This window comes from Salvelinus alpinus, chromosome 24 (genome assembly GCF_045679555.1).
Source record: "Salvelinus alpinus chromosome 24, SLU_Salpinus.1, whole genome shotgun sequence".
Taxonomy (NCBI): Eukaryota; Metazoa; Chordata; class Actinopteri; order Salmoniformes; family Salmonidae; genus Salvelinus; species Salvelinus alpinus.
Genome location: NC_092109.1, coordinates 13,478,925 through 13,493,934, shown reverse-complemented (window position 1 = coordinate 13,493,934; position 15,010 = coordinate 13,478,925). Strand labels below are relative to the sequence as shown.

The 15,010-nt window shown below is 40.7% G+C and overlaps 1 protein-coding gene across 3 annotated transcripts in view; it reads left to right on the top strand.

The window, feature by feature from the left end:
• Window positions 1-15,010, top strand: part of LOC139552197 (microtubule-associated serine/threonine-protein kinase 3-like) — a 176,931-nt gene that overhangs the window by 23,303 nt on the left and 138,618 nt on the right. For all 3 annotated transcript variants that reach the window (XM_071363671.1, XM_071363670.1, XM_071363669.1), the window contains exon 2: window positions 9,519-9,672. In XM_071363671.1, coding sequence (XP_071219772.1) covers window positions 9,519-9,672 — 154 coding nt within the window. The remainder of the gene's footprint in view (window positions 1-9,518; window positions 9,673-15,010) is intronic.

Below are 15,010 nucleotides of genomic sequence, written 5' to 3'. Positions count from 1 at the left end.
TGGCCTCCTCCTCAAGCAGTTCACCAACTTCTAGTCACACCTCTTGATCATTGAAAGGAGCTGTGTCTTTCTGCTCTTTGCTGTGGTAACAGAAGAATGTTGGTACTGTCCACTGAGTGTGGATGGGGGATGAGAATCTTGAGGGATGTTGGGTGATACATTTCTCCAACATCGCACCCGGGCGCTGACGGAAAGCAATGGCAGATCAAGCGTCGTACAGATGCTGGCAGGTCAAGGGTCGTACAGATGCCAATCCTTCGGGATGTGTCAAAATCCCATTTTGCTTTTGGACTTTTAACCTAAATCCTTCTAGGAATACTGACAAGGGATAGCAGAAACATTGATTTAAAAAATAAAATAATAATTGTTTTGTTTTTGCTACAGGAAGTCAACAAATTAACAATGTTGACTTCCTGTAGCAGCAGTTGACCACTGTTTTGTATCTTTTAAATATGAAACCCCCTGTAAATAACACGTTTACTCGTCCATTTGATTGTCATCCAGTACTATACACTTCCATTACCCGTTGACTTTACAATACTTTGTATAGATGTAACTAACTACCTTCTAGGTGTCACCTTAACACAACTGCTGTATGACACCATTTTTATGACGTGCAGATGGTTAGCATTACCCTGACTGCTTTCCTTTCTAGATTTGTAGCCGTTTGGCCCTGGTTCCTCTTTTAGGCTGATATACAGACCCAACGGTAGTTTTTGAGGTCATCCTGAGCTTGGAAATATTTCACCCTAGACCATAGTTTAGGGTTACTTTGAACCAACTCCCTATAGTAAATTGGGTCATTCAGGCTGTCCTTCAATAACAAATTTGTCTGATATTACTGACCAAGACAGACAGGCAGACTTTTGACAGTTGTCAACCTGGAGGGTGACTGTTTACCAGTGGTTATTTTTTTATTTTTTTTGTGTGTCCCTAAGCTGCTTACAGAGGTCACTACAGTGCTGAGACAGATTATAACTCAGTCTTTCCTTCTAAATTACACCACACAGCACCCTGTTACATCACTGTCATTCATCTCTGTTGATTTCCCTTGAACACCTGCCCCTACAAATAGGCCCAAATCCTGCTGATATTCTTCTCGGTAGGCTGGGACAGAAAATAACTGGGTTGTGTTTATTATGCACCAAACGGAAGAAATCGGACTGAAACGGATGGACAACCTGGACTTACCCAATAAGCAACAATCCTTTTTATTTTGTGCTTTGCTTTGGTTTTAATGCATTGTTTTTAGTGTGGGCTTTAAAATGTTTGTTGGAGTTGTTTTGTCAGAATTGTACCCAAAGGGTGACTAGTAGTGACATGAAGGCAATTTACTGTAACCACACCGTTTTGAAGCCCCTACCTGAATATCAGAGTAGTACATGTTTGACAGATTAGATTGGTTGGCTGATCCTTGATTGGGTTTCGACTTTTCTCTTGGGTCTTCTTAGTTAGTGCAACCTGCAAACGCACACTCTAGATAATTTTTGGGATAATGTGTAATATGACTTCATAAGGAGGTAAATTAATTCTTCATAGACATGAGTATGAGGGGGAATTATTTAAAGGGATATGCATATGGAACTCCTGGCTATCGTCAGTCCTATTTTTATTATTTTGTAAGTAGGAGTTCATCCAGTCAAGTCAGACTATGAATGATAAACCTCCCAAATGAGTTCTGTTTGTTATATGACCCAATTTGTTTTTATTGAACTTAGCTGTACTCTGGAGCAGCACTTCTGGAAAATGTCTGGCCCCAGCCCAATCATGACCTCATTTGATTTGACTATGGTTGTTTTAAAGTCCATCTGTGTTAAGTCTTATCTGCCTTTTTATCACAACGAGTTTGGTTAATGATCAATAGTAAATTAATAAGGGATATTTGAATACTCTCACAGTGGTGGGATCGCACGCAAATATGTGATATTTTTCTTCTACACAACAAATGGTCTATACCTCGTGTTTTTACAACATTGCTGCAGAAGTTAATAGTAAGAATGCACTTTCAGAAAATTAACAAAGCACTTCGTAGGCCTACATCACAATATACAGAGATAATCTACAAGTCGACGGAAACGTTTTTAGTGGTCTTTTCATTGAATCGCGTGACTTTTTCAAAACTTTTCCACCTAGTCAGACTAAACGCATTGAAAGCAGCGAAGGACCAATGTCAACCAAGCCACAGAAAATACACCATCCGTTCAATTCAAAACCCACTATTCCTGCCTGCTGCTGATTTAAGTAGTCTTGTTTAGTATGGCATAGTGGTGTTGAGTACTGGGGTGGTGTTAGCTTTCAAAAGTCTGCATTTTCAAAATGCAGACACTCTAAAAATATGCATTTTTAATAGATTTCACCCTCCTAATTAAACAAATTGACAAAGTCGGTGTTCTAGAATGCTGAAAAATATGGTTCAGTTCAAGAGGGTGCTATGTGTCAACTTCTTTACCCTATGTTATTATAATCAAATACAATAATAATTCATCTAATTAATCAACCTTAATAGGCTTGTACTCGACAGTGTTCGTGCGTTTGGGAAAATTTCAAGCTTGTGACACGCATCTGATTTAATTCATTTTGAGTTTGATTTCATTCTTTTACATTCTTCATGGTAACCACAATGTAACAAATAGTCACACACTGGTTGGAACTTCAGCAAATTAACGAGTGTGAAAACAGCCACATAACATTGTCAACAGCCAAAGTGCGCACATTTGATATCTTACTTTTCATTTACCTTCCTTTGTTGATCTCTACTTTCTCCTTTTGGCACCCAGGTCAAAAATGGTGTGTGCCCTAGCAAAGTCAACACCACTGCGACATTTTAAGTATGGCTTAATCTGCCAGAACAGGTTGGCACAGGTGGAGTGATCCTGTCTATCTCTCTGTCTAGGCAGTCTGGCATGATCATGTAATCAAAACAGTGCTAGAAATGTGTAATTCTGCCTCAGCATTAACTTTTGCCAAAGGATTGAATAAAACCGTATCAGTATTCATTGTGAGATGTAACCATAAGAAATGCAGTATGGGCCCTATAAATAATGATGACATCATACTGCTTTTTTCTAGATGTTTTTAAAGACAAGGATATAAGCAACTGCAGCCACATTCTTGTAGGTGGCCAAACAAAACTGTAAGCAATAAAGACCCTCCCGTTCAAACCCCATTTTCAGTCACTCATGTCAACTTTCATCTCACCAGAGTATCAAGCACGCCGTGATTACATACAGTTGAAGTCGGAAGTTTACATACACCTTAGCCAAATACATTTAAACTCAGTTTTTTACAATTCCTGACATGTAATCCAAGTAAAAATTCCCTGTCTTAGGTCAGTTAGGCTCACCACTTTATTTTAAGAATGTGAAATGTCAGAATAATAGTAGAGTGATTTATTTCAGCTTTTATTTCTTTCATCACATTCTCAGTGGGTCAGAAGTTTACATACTAATTGAGTGTATTTGGTAGCATTGCCTTTTAAATTGTATATCTTGGGTCAAACGTTTCGGGTAGCCTTCCACAAGCGTCCCACAGTAAGTTGGGTGAATTTTGGCCCATTCCTCCTGACAGAGCTGGTGTAACTGAGTCAGGTTTGTAGGCCTCCTTACTCACACATGCTTTTTCAGTTCTGCCCACACATTTTCTATAGGATTGAGGTCAGGGATTTGTCAATACCTTGACTTAAGCCATTTTGCCACAACTTTGGAAGTATGCTTGGGGTCATTGTCCATTTGGAAGAACCATTTGCGACCAAGCTTTAACTTCCTGACTGATGTCTTGAGATGTTGCTTCAATATATCCACATAATTTTCCTACCTCATGATGCCATCTATTTTGTGAAGTGCACCAGTCTCTCCTGCAGCAAAGCACCCCCACAACATGATGTTGCCACCCCCGTGCTTCACGGTTGGGATGGTGTTCTTCGGCTTGTAAGCCTCCCCCTTTTTCCTCCAAACATAATAATGGTCATTATGGCCAAACAGTTCTATTTTTGTTTCATCAGACCGGAGGACATTTCTCCAAAAAGTACGATCTTTGTCCCCATGTGCAGTTGCAATCCGTAGTCTGGCTTTTTTCTGGCGGTTTTGGAGAAGTGGCTTCTTCCTTGCTGAGCGGCCTTTCAGGTTATGTCGATATAGGACTCATTTTACTGTGGATATAGATTATTTTGTACCTGTTTCCTCCAGCATCTTCACACGGTCCTTTGCTGTTGTTCTGGGATTGATTTGCACGTTTTGCTTGTACAGATGAGTGTGGTACCTTCAGGGGCTTGGGAATTGCTCCCAATGATGAACCAGAGTTGTGGAGGTCTACAGTTTTTTTTTTTTTGAGGTCTTGGCTGATTTCTTTACATTTTCCCATGATGTCAAGCAAAGAGGCACTGAGGTTGAAGGTAGGCCTTGAAATACATCCATAGGTACATCTCCAATTGGCTCAAATAATGTCAATTAGCCTATCAGAAGCTTCTAAAGCCATGACATAATTTTCTGGAATTTTCCAAGCTGGAAAATAGGGATAGGGGATAGGGGGCAGCATTTTCACTTTGGATGAATCGCGTGCCCATAGTGAACTGCCTCCTACTCTGTCCCAGATGCTAATATATGCATATTATTATTACTATTGGATAGAAAAAACTCTGAAGCTTCTAAAACTGTTTGAATTATGTCTGTGAGTATAACATAACTCATATGGAAGTGGAAATTCTGGGGCTGGTTGATGTTAAACTCATCGTCTATTCACATCCCAGTAAGATATGGATCTGTTCGCACTTCCTACGCCTTCCACTAGATGTCAACAGTCAGTAGAACGTGGAATGAAGCCTCTAGTGTGATGTGGGGCCGGATGGCAGCTATTTGAGTCAGTGGTCTGGCAGAATGCTAGTTCCTGGTCACGCTCGCTAGTCATGATATGGCCATGTGTTCCATTACTCTGTAGACAAAAACAAATGCTCCGGTTGGAATGTTATTGGATATATATGATAACAACATCCTGAAGATTGATTGTCTACTTAATTTGACCAGTTTATTCGACCTGGAATATAACTTTTTGAAGTTTTCGTCTGAGTTCGCCTGGACCGGCGCCAGCGTTTGGACATGTGAACTAAACGTGCTGCAAAAGTAGCTAATTGGACACTAGTAATGGACATTATAGAACAAAACAATGATTTATTGTGGAACTAGGATTCCTGGCACTGCATTCTGATGAAAGATCATCAAAGGTAAGGGAATATTTATGATGTAATTTCGTATTTCTGTTGACTCCAACATGGCGGAGAAATGTTGTTTCTTTCTGAGCGCCGTCTCAGATTATTGCATGGTATGCTTTTTCCTAAAGTTAAAAAAAAATCTGACACAGCGGTTGCATTAAGAACCAGTGTATCTTTAATTATATGTAAAACGTGTATCTTTCATCAAAGTTTATGATGAGTATTTCTGTTATTTGACGTGGCTCTCTGTAATTACTCCGGATATTTTGGAGGCATTTCTGAACATGGCGCCAATGTAAACCGAGATTTGTAGATATAAATATGCACATTATCGAACAAAATATAAATGTATTGTGTAACATGATGTCCTATGAGTGTCATCTGATGAAGATTATCAAAGGTTAGTGATTAATTTTATCTCTATTTCTGCTTTTGTGACTATCTTTGGCTGGGAAAATTGGCTGTGTGTTTTTTGGATTTGGTGGTGATCTAACATAAATATATGTTGTGTTTACGCTGTAAAACATTTAAAAAATCGGACACGATGGGTAGATTAACAAGATGTTTATCTTTCATTTGCTGTATTGGACTTGTTAATGTGTGAAAGTTACATATTTCAAAAAAATATTTTGGAATTTCGCGCGCTGCCTTTTCAGCGGAATGTTGTGGGTGTTCCGCTAGCGGAACCCCTGGGCTAGAATAGGTTAAAGGCGCAGTCAACTTGGTGGATGTCTACTTCTGACCCACTGGAATTGTGATACAATGAATTATATGTGAAATAATCTGTCTGTAAACAATTGTTGGAAGAATTACATGTGTTATGCACATAGTAGATGTCCTAACCGACTTGCCAAAACTATAGTTTGTTAAAACCTCTCGCGAGTCTCCCTCCCGGATCCGGGATCCTCCTCATCGAAAAAGCTAACTAGCATAGCCTAGCCTAACGCGACAGGGATATCAATTTGTAAGTCGCTCTGGATAAGAGCGTCTGCTAAATGACTTAAATGTAAAATATCATATAATTTCATGAAATCACAAGTCCAATACAGCAAATGAAAGATAAACATCTTGTGAATCCAGCCATCATTTCCGATTTTTAAATGTATTTCTATTAGCTCACCACAATAGCCAAACACACAACGCCATGTTTTCACCATGTTTCCACCGCATAGGTAGCTTTCACAAAACCCACAAATAGAGATAAAATTAATCACTAACCTTGAACAACTTCATCAGATGACAGTCTTATAACATCATGTTATACAATACATTTATGTTTTGTTCGAAAATGTGCATATTTGAGGTATAAATCGTAGTTTTACATTGCAGCCACCATCACAAATAGCACCAAAACAGCCAGAATAATTACAGAGAGCAACGTGAAATACATAAATACTCATCATAAAACATTTATGAAAAATACAGTATACAGTAATAAAGTATTTTTCAGTCTAATTAGCACATACTAGCAACACGCATAACCACCAAACCAGACAGGCAAATTCAGGTCAGCTAAAACAAGCCAAGGACAAATCGCCTTAAATCTACAGTCTTATATAGAGCTATAGCTGAATGGAACTTTTTAGCAATCCAAATTTCTCAGGCAAAAAGTAAATCCACCTTCAAGAAATAAATAAAATAACATCTAATGTGCTAGACCATATGACTGGACAGGAAATAGAAAGTATCAACTGAATGTTAAATGTGTTTCCTGTCAGGTATTTTAATTATCTGTATTGTCTACTTGTTGAATGTTTGAAGTCCTGATTGTGGTTGTTTGTAATGTCTTGTTATTTGGTGTTGGACCCCAGGAAGATTAGATAACGCTAGCTAATGTGGATCCTAATAAAAGTTACAGAAATTGCCTTGTCACAACACAACTGATTGGCTCAAATGCATTAAGAAGGAAAGAAATTCCACAAATTAACTTTTAACTAGGCACACCTGTTTAATTGAAATGCATTCCAGGTGACTAACTTATGAAGTGTGTTGAGAGAATGCCAAGAGTGTGCAAAGCTGTCATCAAGACAAAGGGTAGATACTTTGAAGAATCTCAAATATAAAATCTATTTTGATTTGTTCAACACTTTTTTTGCTTACTACATGATTCCATATGTGTTATTTCATGGTTTTGATGTCTTCACTATTATTCTACAAGGTAGTAAATAGTAAAAATAAAGAAAACCCCTTGAATGAGTACTTGTGCCCAAACTTTTGACTGATACTGTATATATATTTGCTACTGCTCGATAACAACAAAAACGTACGCTATTGGGCGACAATCGACCAGTCGACTAATTGGGGTCAGCCCTTATTGATTGATTCACCGGCGTAATGAATGAGATACCAACATGTTTTGCAATTGCTTACATTTTTGGGGATGTATGTTCCAATAAAACTGTTTTCACCACCTAACATAAGGAGACACAATGTTAAGTAGTTACACTGAATTTCTCTATACAAAAAACTGTCTGACAGCAAGATCCAGGATTCATACAGGGTTCACATTCAATGTCTAATGTAACTGATTAATGCTTAATATATGATATAACGACAACTTACACTGCCATAACTGCAATGGCAGAAATGTTATGCTTAATCTAACATGATTTTGGACAGATCTGTCAAGACACCAACCATGAGAAAGTGTTAAACAGGTTGTAAATCAACTTGTGAATTTTGAATATAGTTACGTTCCCCTCTTACAGTGCATTTGGAAATTATTCAGACCCCTTTTCCCACATTTCGTTACGTTAGTTTTATTCTAAAATGGATTTTTAAAAATCCTCATCAATCTACACACAATACTTCATAATGACAAAGCGAGAACAGGTATTTAGAAAATGTTTGCAAATTTAGTAAAATAAAAAGCAGATACCTTATTTAAATAAGTATTCAGACCCTTTTCTATGAGACTCAAATTTGAGCTCTGGTGCATCCTGTTTCCTTTGATAATCCTTGATGTTTCTACAACTTGATTGGAGTCCACCTGTGGTAAAGTCAATTTATTGGACATGATTTGGAAAGGCACACACCTGTCTATATAAGGTCCCACAGTTGACAGTGCATGTCAGAGCAAAAACCAAGCCATGAGGTCGAAGGAATTGTCCGTCGAACTCGGAGACAGGATTGTGTCGAGGCACAGATTTGGGGAAGATACCAAAACATTTCTGCTGCATTGAAGGTCCCCAAGAACACAGTGGCTTCCATCGTTCATAAATAGGAGTTTGGAACCACCAAGACCCTTCCTAGAGCTGGCCGCCCGGCCAATCTGAGCAATCTGGGGAGAAGGCCGTTGACCAGGGAGGTGACCAAGAACCCGATGACAGAGTTCCTCTTTGGAGATGGGAGAACCTTCCAGAAGGACAACCATCTCTGCAGCACTCCACCAATTAGGCCTTTTATGGTAAAGTGGCCTGACGGAACCTACCCTTCAGTAAAAGTCACATGACAGCTCGCTTGGAGTTTGCTAAAAGGTACTTAAAGGACTCTGACCATGAGAAACCAGATTCTCTGGTCTGATGAAACCAAGATTGAGCTCTTTGACCTGAATGCCAAGTGTCACGTCAGGAGGGAACCTGGCATCATCCCTACGGTGAAGCATGGTGGAGGCAGCATCATGCTGTAAGGATGTTTTTCAGCGGCAGGGACTGGGAGACTAGTCAGGATCGAGGGAAAGATGAACGCACATTGTACAGATAGATCCTTGATGGAAACCTGCTCAGGACCTCAGACTGGGGTGAAGGTTCACCTTCCAACAGGACAACGACCCTAAGCACACAGCCAAGACAACACAGGAGTGGCTTCGGAACAAGTCTCTAAAATGTCCTTGAGTGGCCCAGTCAGATCCCGGACTTTTGAAAATGTAATATTCTGTTTTTTACAAGGATGATGCAACACATGTTACATTGTTTGTGTACACAAGGATTTGATCATGCACAGAGTTGTTTACAGTGCAGCTACTGTACTCACGTTGTACTCTCACTGGGCGGCTATTTGTGATGTTAGTCATAATCTCTACCATCGTTGTGTCGTGGGGTTGTATGCTTGCATGATAATTCAGCACCTTAACAGGTACTGTATGGTTTGCTGCTCGCACAATTGATCTCTAATCAGACTTGAGTGATACAGAACCAAGTTTAAAAAAATCACCAACGTCTGCCTTCAGCCCCACCACCGTTCACCTAACCCCTGTGGCTTCCAAACGACCAAGTTCTTCAATATGAATTGGCCATAACCCACCAGTGTGGTTCTTGATCCACAATTTGGGAGCCATTGACCTTACTTAACCACCATCTTTCCTCCTCTCCTGCAGTTGGATAACATCCTGTACCCTCCGTCCATGCCCTTCCGGAAGTCCACTAACCCGGAGGTCATCCACGGCTTGGGCCTCGCCCTCAAATTCAAGAGACCGCTCTGTGAGGACGGCAAGAACCTCCGTAGGGGGAGCCTAGGGAGCGCTCTCAAAGGTAATAACCACAGGGCCTGGCCCTGCATGTGCACATACAGTGTACACACAAACACACACATATGCAGAAACACAATAATATATATATATATATATATGCATGCACGCACACTAGTGTTCCACGGTATACCAAAACCTCTGTACTTTTTTGATACGAGAACATGAACGGTTTGGTACAATAATTTTTCTTACTTCCAGTACTAATGTCAAATGTGTCTCAGGTTGTCTACTGATTGAGAGTGGCGCAGCGGTCTAAGGCACTGCATCTCAGTGCTAGAGGCGTCACTACAGACCCTGCTTGTATCACAACCGGCCGTGATCGGGAGTCCCATAGGACGGCGCACAATTGGCCCAGCGTCGTCCGGGTTAGGGGAGGGTTTGGCCGGGGTAGGCGGACATTGTAAAATAAGAATTTGTTCTTAACTGACTTGCCTAGTTAAATAAAGGTAAAATAAATAGTTATTTAACCTCTTATAGTTTGAGAGCATCGTGCCTGCTCCACTTATTCCTAGCTCTAGCCTGTCCTGAGGAACCACTGCGTTCACTGGGAGTCAGGGCTGCATCGCCACTCATGCTGCACAGAAGTTAACACACTTGAATAATGCAACATGAAATGTTGAAAGTGTTAATTATTGTTCACAAAACAATGTCCATTACAGGCAAGAACACTTTACAATGTAAGGAGATACCGGTCGCTTCCAGCTTTGTAGGCTAACTTTCCTTGCTAGCTTACAGCTGAAGCTAACATCAATTCACTACCCTAGTACCTTGTTTGTGATCATATGCAAACCTTAATGCAAAATGTTGCTGATTTCAAAGCTGTTTGTCACCAAAAACGTAATTCATTCACTTCGTCTCCCAGCCTCCGGTCTCTCTCAATCATTTTCATATTTGCTTTAGCGTGAACTGACTGTTAGTGAATGATGTCATGGATCTTAAAGAGACAGTGCACACTTATATAAAAGAAAAGATTGCTTCTTCTATGCAAATGTTGATCAGTACGATAAAATGAGTCCCAAATGGTAGGGAAACAGATTGCTTTTCATATGTTGCCCCATGAAATAGCTCAATTACTCAATGTATGCACACACTCCTATTGAATATGCATTCACCTGTATTGTGAATAGGCCTAGGCTACATCTTGATTTACCCAGTTTAATAATGTGGTGAGGGGTGACCTGGAGCTGTGCTCCGGCCGGGGCACTAATTAGGGATTTCCTTTCCTGGCTGGTGTGTGATGAGTGCTGATGAGGAAACCATCTCCGGATCATCGTTTTCCTTCCTGTCTCTGTGTGTCATCCTGTTTTACCGTCCGACCCTCCAGGCCTTACAGCAAGGCACCGGATGCCACGGGGAGGAGACGTGTCGTAGAACACCGGGGTCATGTTCAGGAGGGCACACTGTAGCATAAAAGGGGAAACAAAAATCTTTGTTCTCATTGTACAAGTTCAGGTTGTTCCTCTGAGTTTCAAAAAGTTGTGAATCGACTTTTCCCTACTGAACAGGATGCAGGTAGAAAAGCAGAGGATGTTGTCTTTTACTGAGGTGTGCCCTATTTCTAAGTGACGAGGTAGATAACTGTTGCAGAGGGAAAAGGCATCGATGGAGAAGGGAAAATATTTCCACCTGAAATAATTGGTGACTGTAAGACACACACACACACACACACACACACACACACACACACACACACACACACACACACACACACACACACACACACACACACACACACACACACACAAAGTGATGTTCCCTAGGTTTAATAACAGAGAAATTACCACCCCCCCTAACCCTACCTGAAGTTAAGTGCTTTTGTGCTGGGAGGTCACCATACATGGAGTTGGGTGAGAATCCTCTTCAACATCACATTTCCGTCAGCCTCTTTGAAATGCATGAGGAAAGGCCCAATCGAAAGGCAGGACGTTTTGGTAATGCAAGGCTCATGCTTGTGTAATGTCCCTGTGCATTATACATGTGTAATAGCATCTTTCCATGAGTCAGGCAGGCTCTCATACATGTGAGAAGAAATCGGGAGATGGTGGAGATGGGAGATATGGTTATTTACAGAGATTGGAAAGGCTAAATGGTTGGTTAATGTGTAAAGGATGATGCCTGAAGTATAGGACAACCACGTCACGTGCGCACACACAAACGCATGCACGCAGACATACAATAGGCATACAGAACATTTTACATCTCACCATGGTATTACTTTGTTGGTCTTGACTTGTGTTGAATAGCTTCTCCGTGATGTGTTGGTACTTGTTTTTGACGTTTTATTTGAACTCGTCTGTTGCTCTCATTTTCCATCGCCACTTCACGCGCCCAATTAGTTTAGAGTTGTCCTGACAGTGCTGTTGAGTGCAGAATTTCAGCAGTGCCAGCGTGGCAGACAGAACCGAACATTTGCTTCCTCAGCCACATATTGCAAATCCCACATTAGACAAAGGCGCTTCTGTAAGTTGTTGAATTCTAACTTGTCAAAGCATGTGCATCATGTTTGCCAGGCATATCAAATGTGATCAGACTCATCGTCTCACCCGTCTTATTTTGCATCCTACTCAAAGGGACAATCAGACTTGATAGCTAGTTAGCTGTCTGAGTTGGCGCGATCTGTCTGTTCATGTTGGGCTTCCTAGTGCTGTAGACTAGAGCAGATCAGGTGAGGTGTTTACCAAGAAAATTTTAATGCAGTGAGTGTGAAAGAAGACTATGCTCTCTATCGCTGTCTGTCTGGGTCTAATGGTCAGAACTATACGTTGGGCGACATGGAACTTTGTTGAGCATGTTTTGATTTGTCTTTTGCAGCCACCCATATAGGCTACATTTTGCAGCCACCCATATAGGCTACATTTTGCAGCCGTTCATGTGCATTTTGCAGCCACCCATATAGGCTACATTTTGCAGCCACCCATATAGGCTACATTTTGCAGCCGTTCATGTGCATTTTGCAGCCACCCATATAGGCTACATTTTGCAGCCGTTCATGTACATTTTGCAGCCACCCATATAGGCTACATTTTGCAGCCGTTCATGTGCATTTTGCAGCCACCCATATAGGCTACATTTTGCAGCCGTTCATGTGCATTTTGCAGCCACCCATATAGGTTACATTTTGCAGCCGTTCATGTGCATTTTGCAGCCACCCATATAGGCTACATTTTGCAGCCACCCATATAGGCTACATTTTGCAGCCGTTCATGTACATTTTGCAGCCACCCATATAGGCTACATTTTGCAGACGTTCATGTGCATTTTGCAGCCATTCATGTGCATTTTGCAGCCATTCATGTGCATTTTGCAGCCATTCATGTACAGTTTGCAGCCATTCATGTACAGTTTGTAGCCATTCATGTACATTTTGCAGCCACCCATATACAGTGCCTTCAGAAAGTATTCATACCCCTTGACTTATTCCACATTTTGTTGTTGCAGCCTGAATTCAAAATGTATTTGTATTCTCACCCATCTACACACAAAACTCCATAATGACAAAGTGAAAACATGTTTTTAGAAATGTTAGCAATTTTCTTTTAAATGAAATACACATTTAATTTAAGTATTCAAATCCCTGAGTCAATACATGTTAGAATCACCTTTTGGTAGCAATTACAGCTGTGAGTCTTTCTGGGTAAGTCTTTAAGAGCTTTGCACACCTGGATTGTACAATATTTGCCCATTATTCTTCAAGTTCTGTCAAATTAGTTGATCATTAGTAGACAAACATTTTCATGTCTTGCCATAGATTTCAAGCAGATTTAAGTCAAAACTGTAACTCGGCCACTCTACAACATTCACCATCTTCTTGGTAAGCAACTCCAAGTGTAGATTTGGCCTTGTGTTTTAGGTTAATGTCCTGCTGAAAGGTGAATTAATCTCTCAGTGTCTAGTGGAAAGCAGACTGAACCAGGTTTTCCTCTAGGATTTGGCCTGTGCGTTTCTTTTTTCATCCTGAAAAACTCACCAGTCCTTAACGATTACAAGCATACCCATAACATGAAGCAGCCACCACTATGCTTGAAAATATGGAGAGTAGTACTCAGTAACATGTTTGGGGCAACTCTAAAGCAACACAACACTTTGTGTTCAGGACAAAAAGTGAATTGCTTTGCCACATGTTTTGCAGCATTACTTTTGTGCGTTGTTGCAAATAGGGTGCATGTTTTTGGAATATTTTTATTCTGTAAAGGCTTCCTTCTTTTCACACTCAATTCCGTTAGTATTGTGGAGTAACTACAATGTTGTTGATCCATGTTCAGTGTTCTCTATAACAGCCTTTAAACTCTAACTGTTTTAAAGTCACCATTGACCTCATGGTGAAATCCCTGAGTGGTGTCCTTCCTCTCCGGCAACTCTGTTAGAAAGTACGCCTATATCTTTGTAGTGACTGGGTGTATTGATACACCATCCAAAGTGTAAATACAAAAAATATAAATGCAACATGCAACAATTTAATTGATTTTACTGAGTTACAGTTCATAAAAGGAAATCAGTCAATTTAAATATATTCATTAGGCCCTCATCTATGGATTTCACATGACTGGGAATACAGCTATGCATCTGTTGGTCACATATCTTCTTTTTTTTTAAGTAGGGGCATGGATCAGAAAACCAGTCAGTATCTTGTGTGACCTCTTGCCTCATGCAGTGCAGCACATCTCCGTCACATAGAGTTGATCATGCTGTTGATTGTGGCCTGTGGAATGTTGTCCCACTCTTCAATGGCTGTGCAAAGTTGCTGGATGTTGGCGGGAACTGGAAGTCACCTCCAACATCATTTTAAAGAATTTGGCAGTACGTTCAACCGGCCCCATAACTGCAGACCACGTGTATGGCGTCGTGTGGGCGAGCTGTTTGCTGATGTCAACATTGAGTGCCCCATGGTGGTGGTGGGGTTATGGTATGGGCAGGCATAAGCTACAGACAACGAACACAATTTGCATTTTATCAATGGCAATTTAAATGCACAGCAATACCGTGATGAGATCTTGAGTCCCGTTGTCGTGCCATTCATCGTACACGTCTAGTGAGTATGCAGGCCATGGAAGAATTGGGACATTTTCAGCTTCCTGGAATTGTGTACAGGTCCTTGTGACATGGGACTTTGCATTATCATGCTGAAACATGAGGTGATGGATGGAGGTGGATGAATGGCATGACAATGGGCCTCAGGATCTCATCACGGTGTATCTCTGTGCATTCAAATTGCCATCGATAAAAGGCAATTGTGTTCATTGTATGTATTTTATGCCTGTCCATACTATAACTCAAGTGCTACCATGGGGCACTCTGTTCACAACGTGTTGTGACAAAACTGCACATCTTAGAGTGGCCTT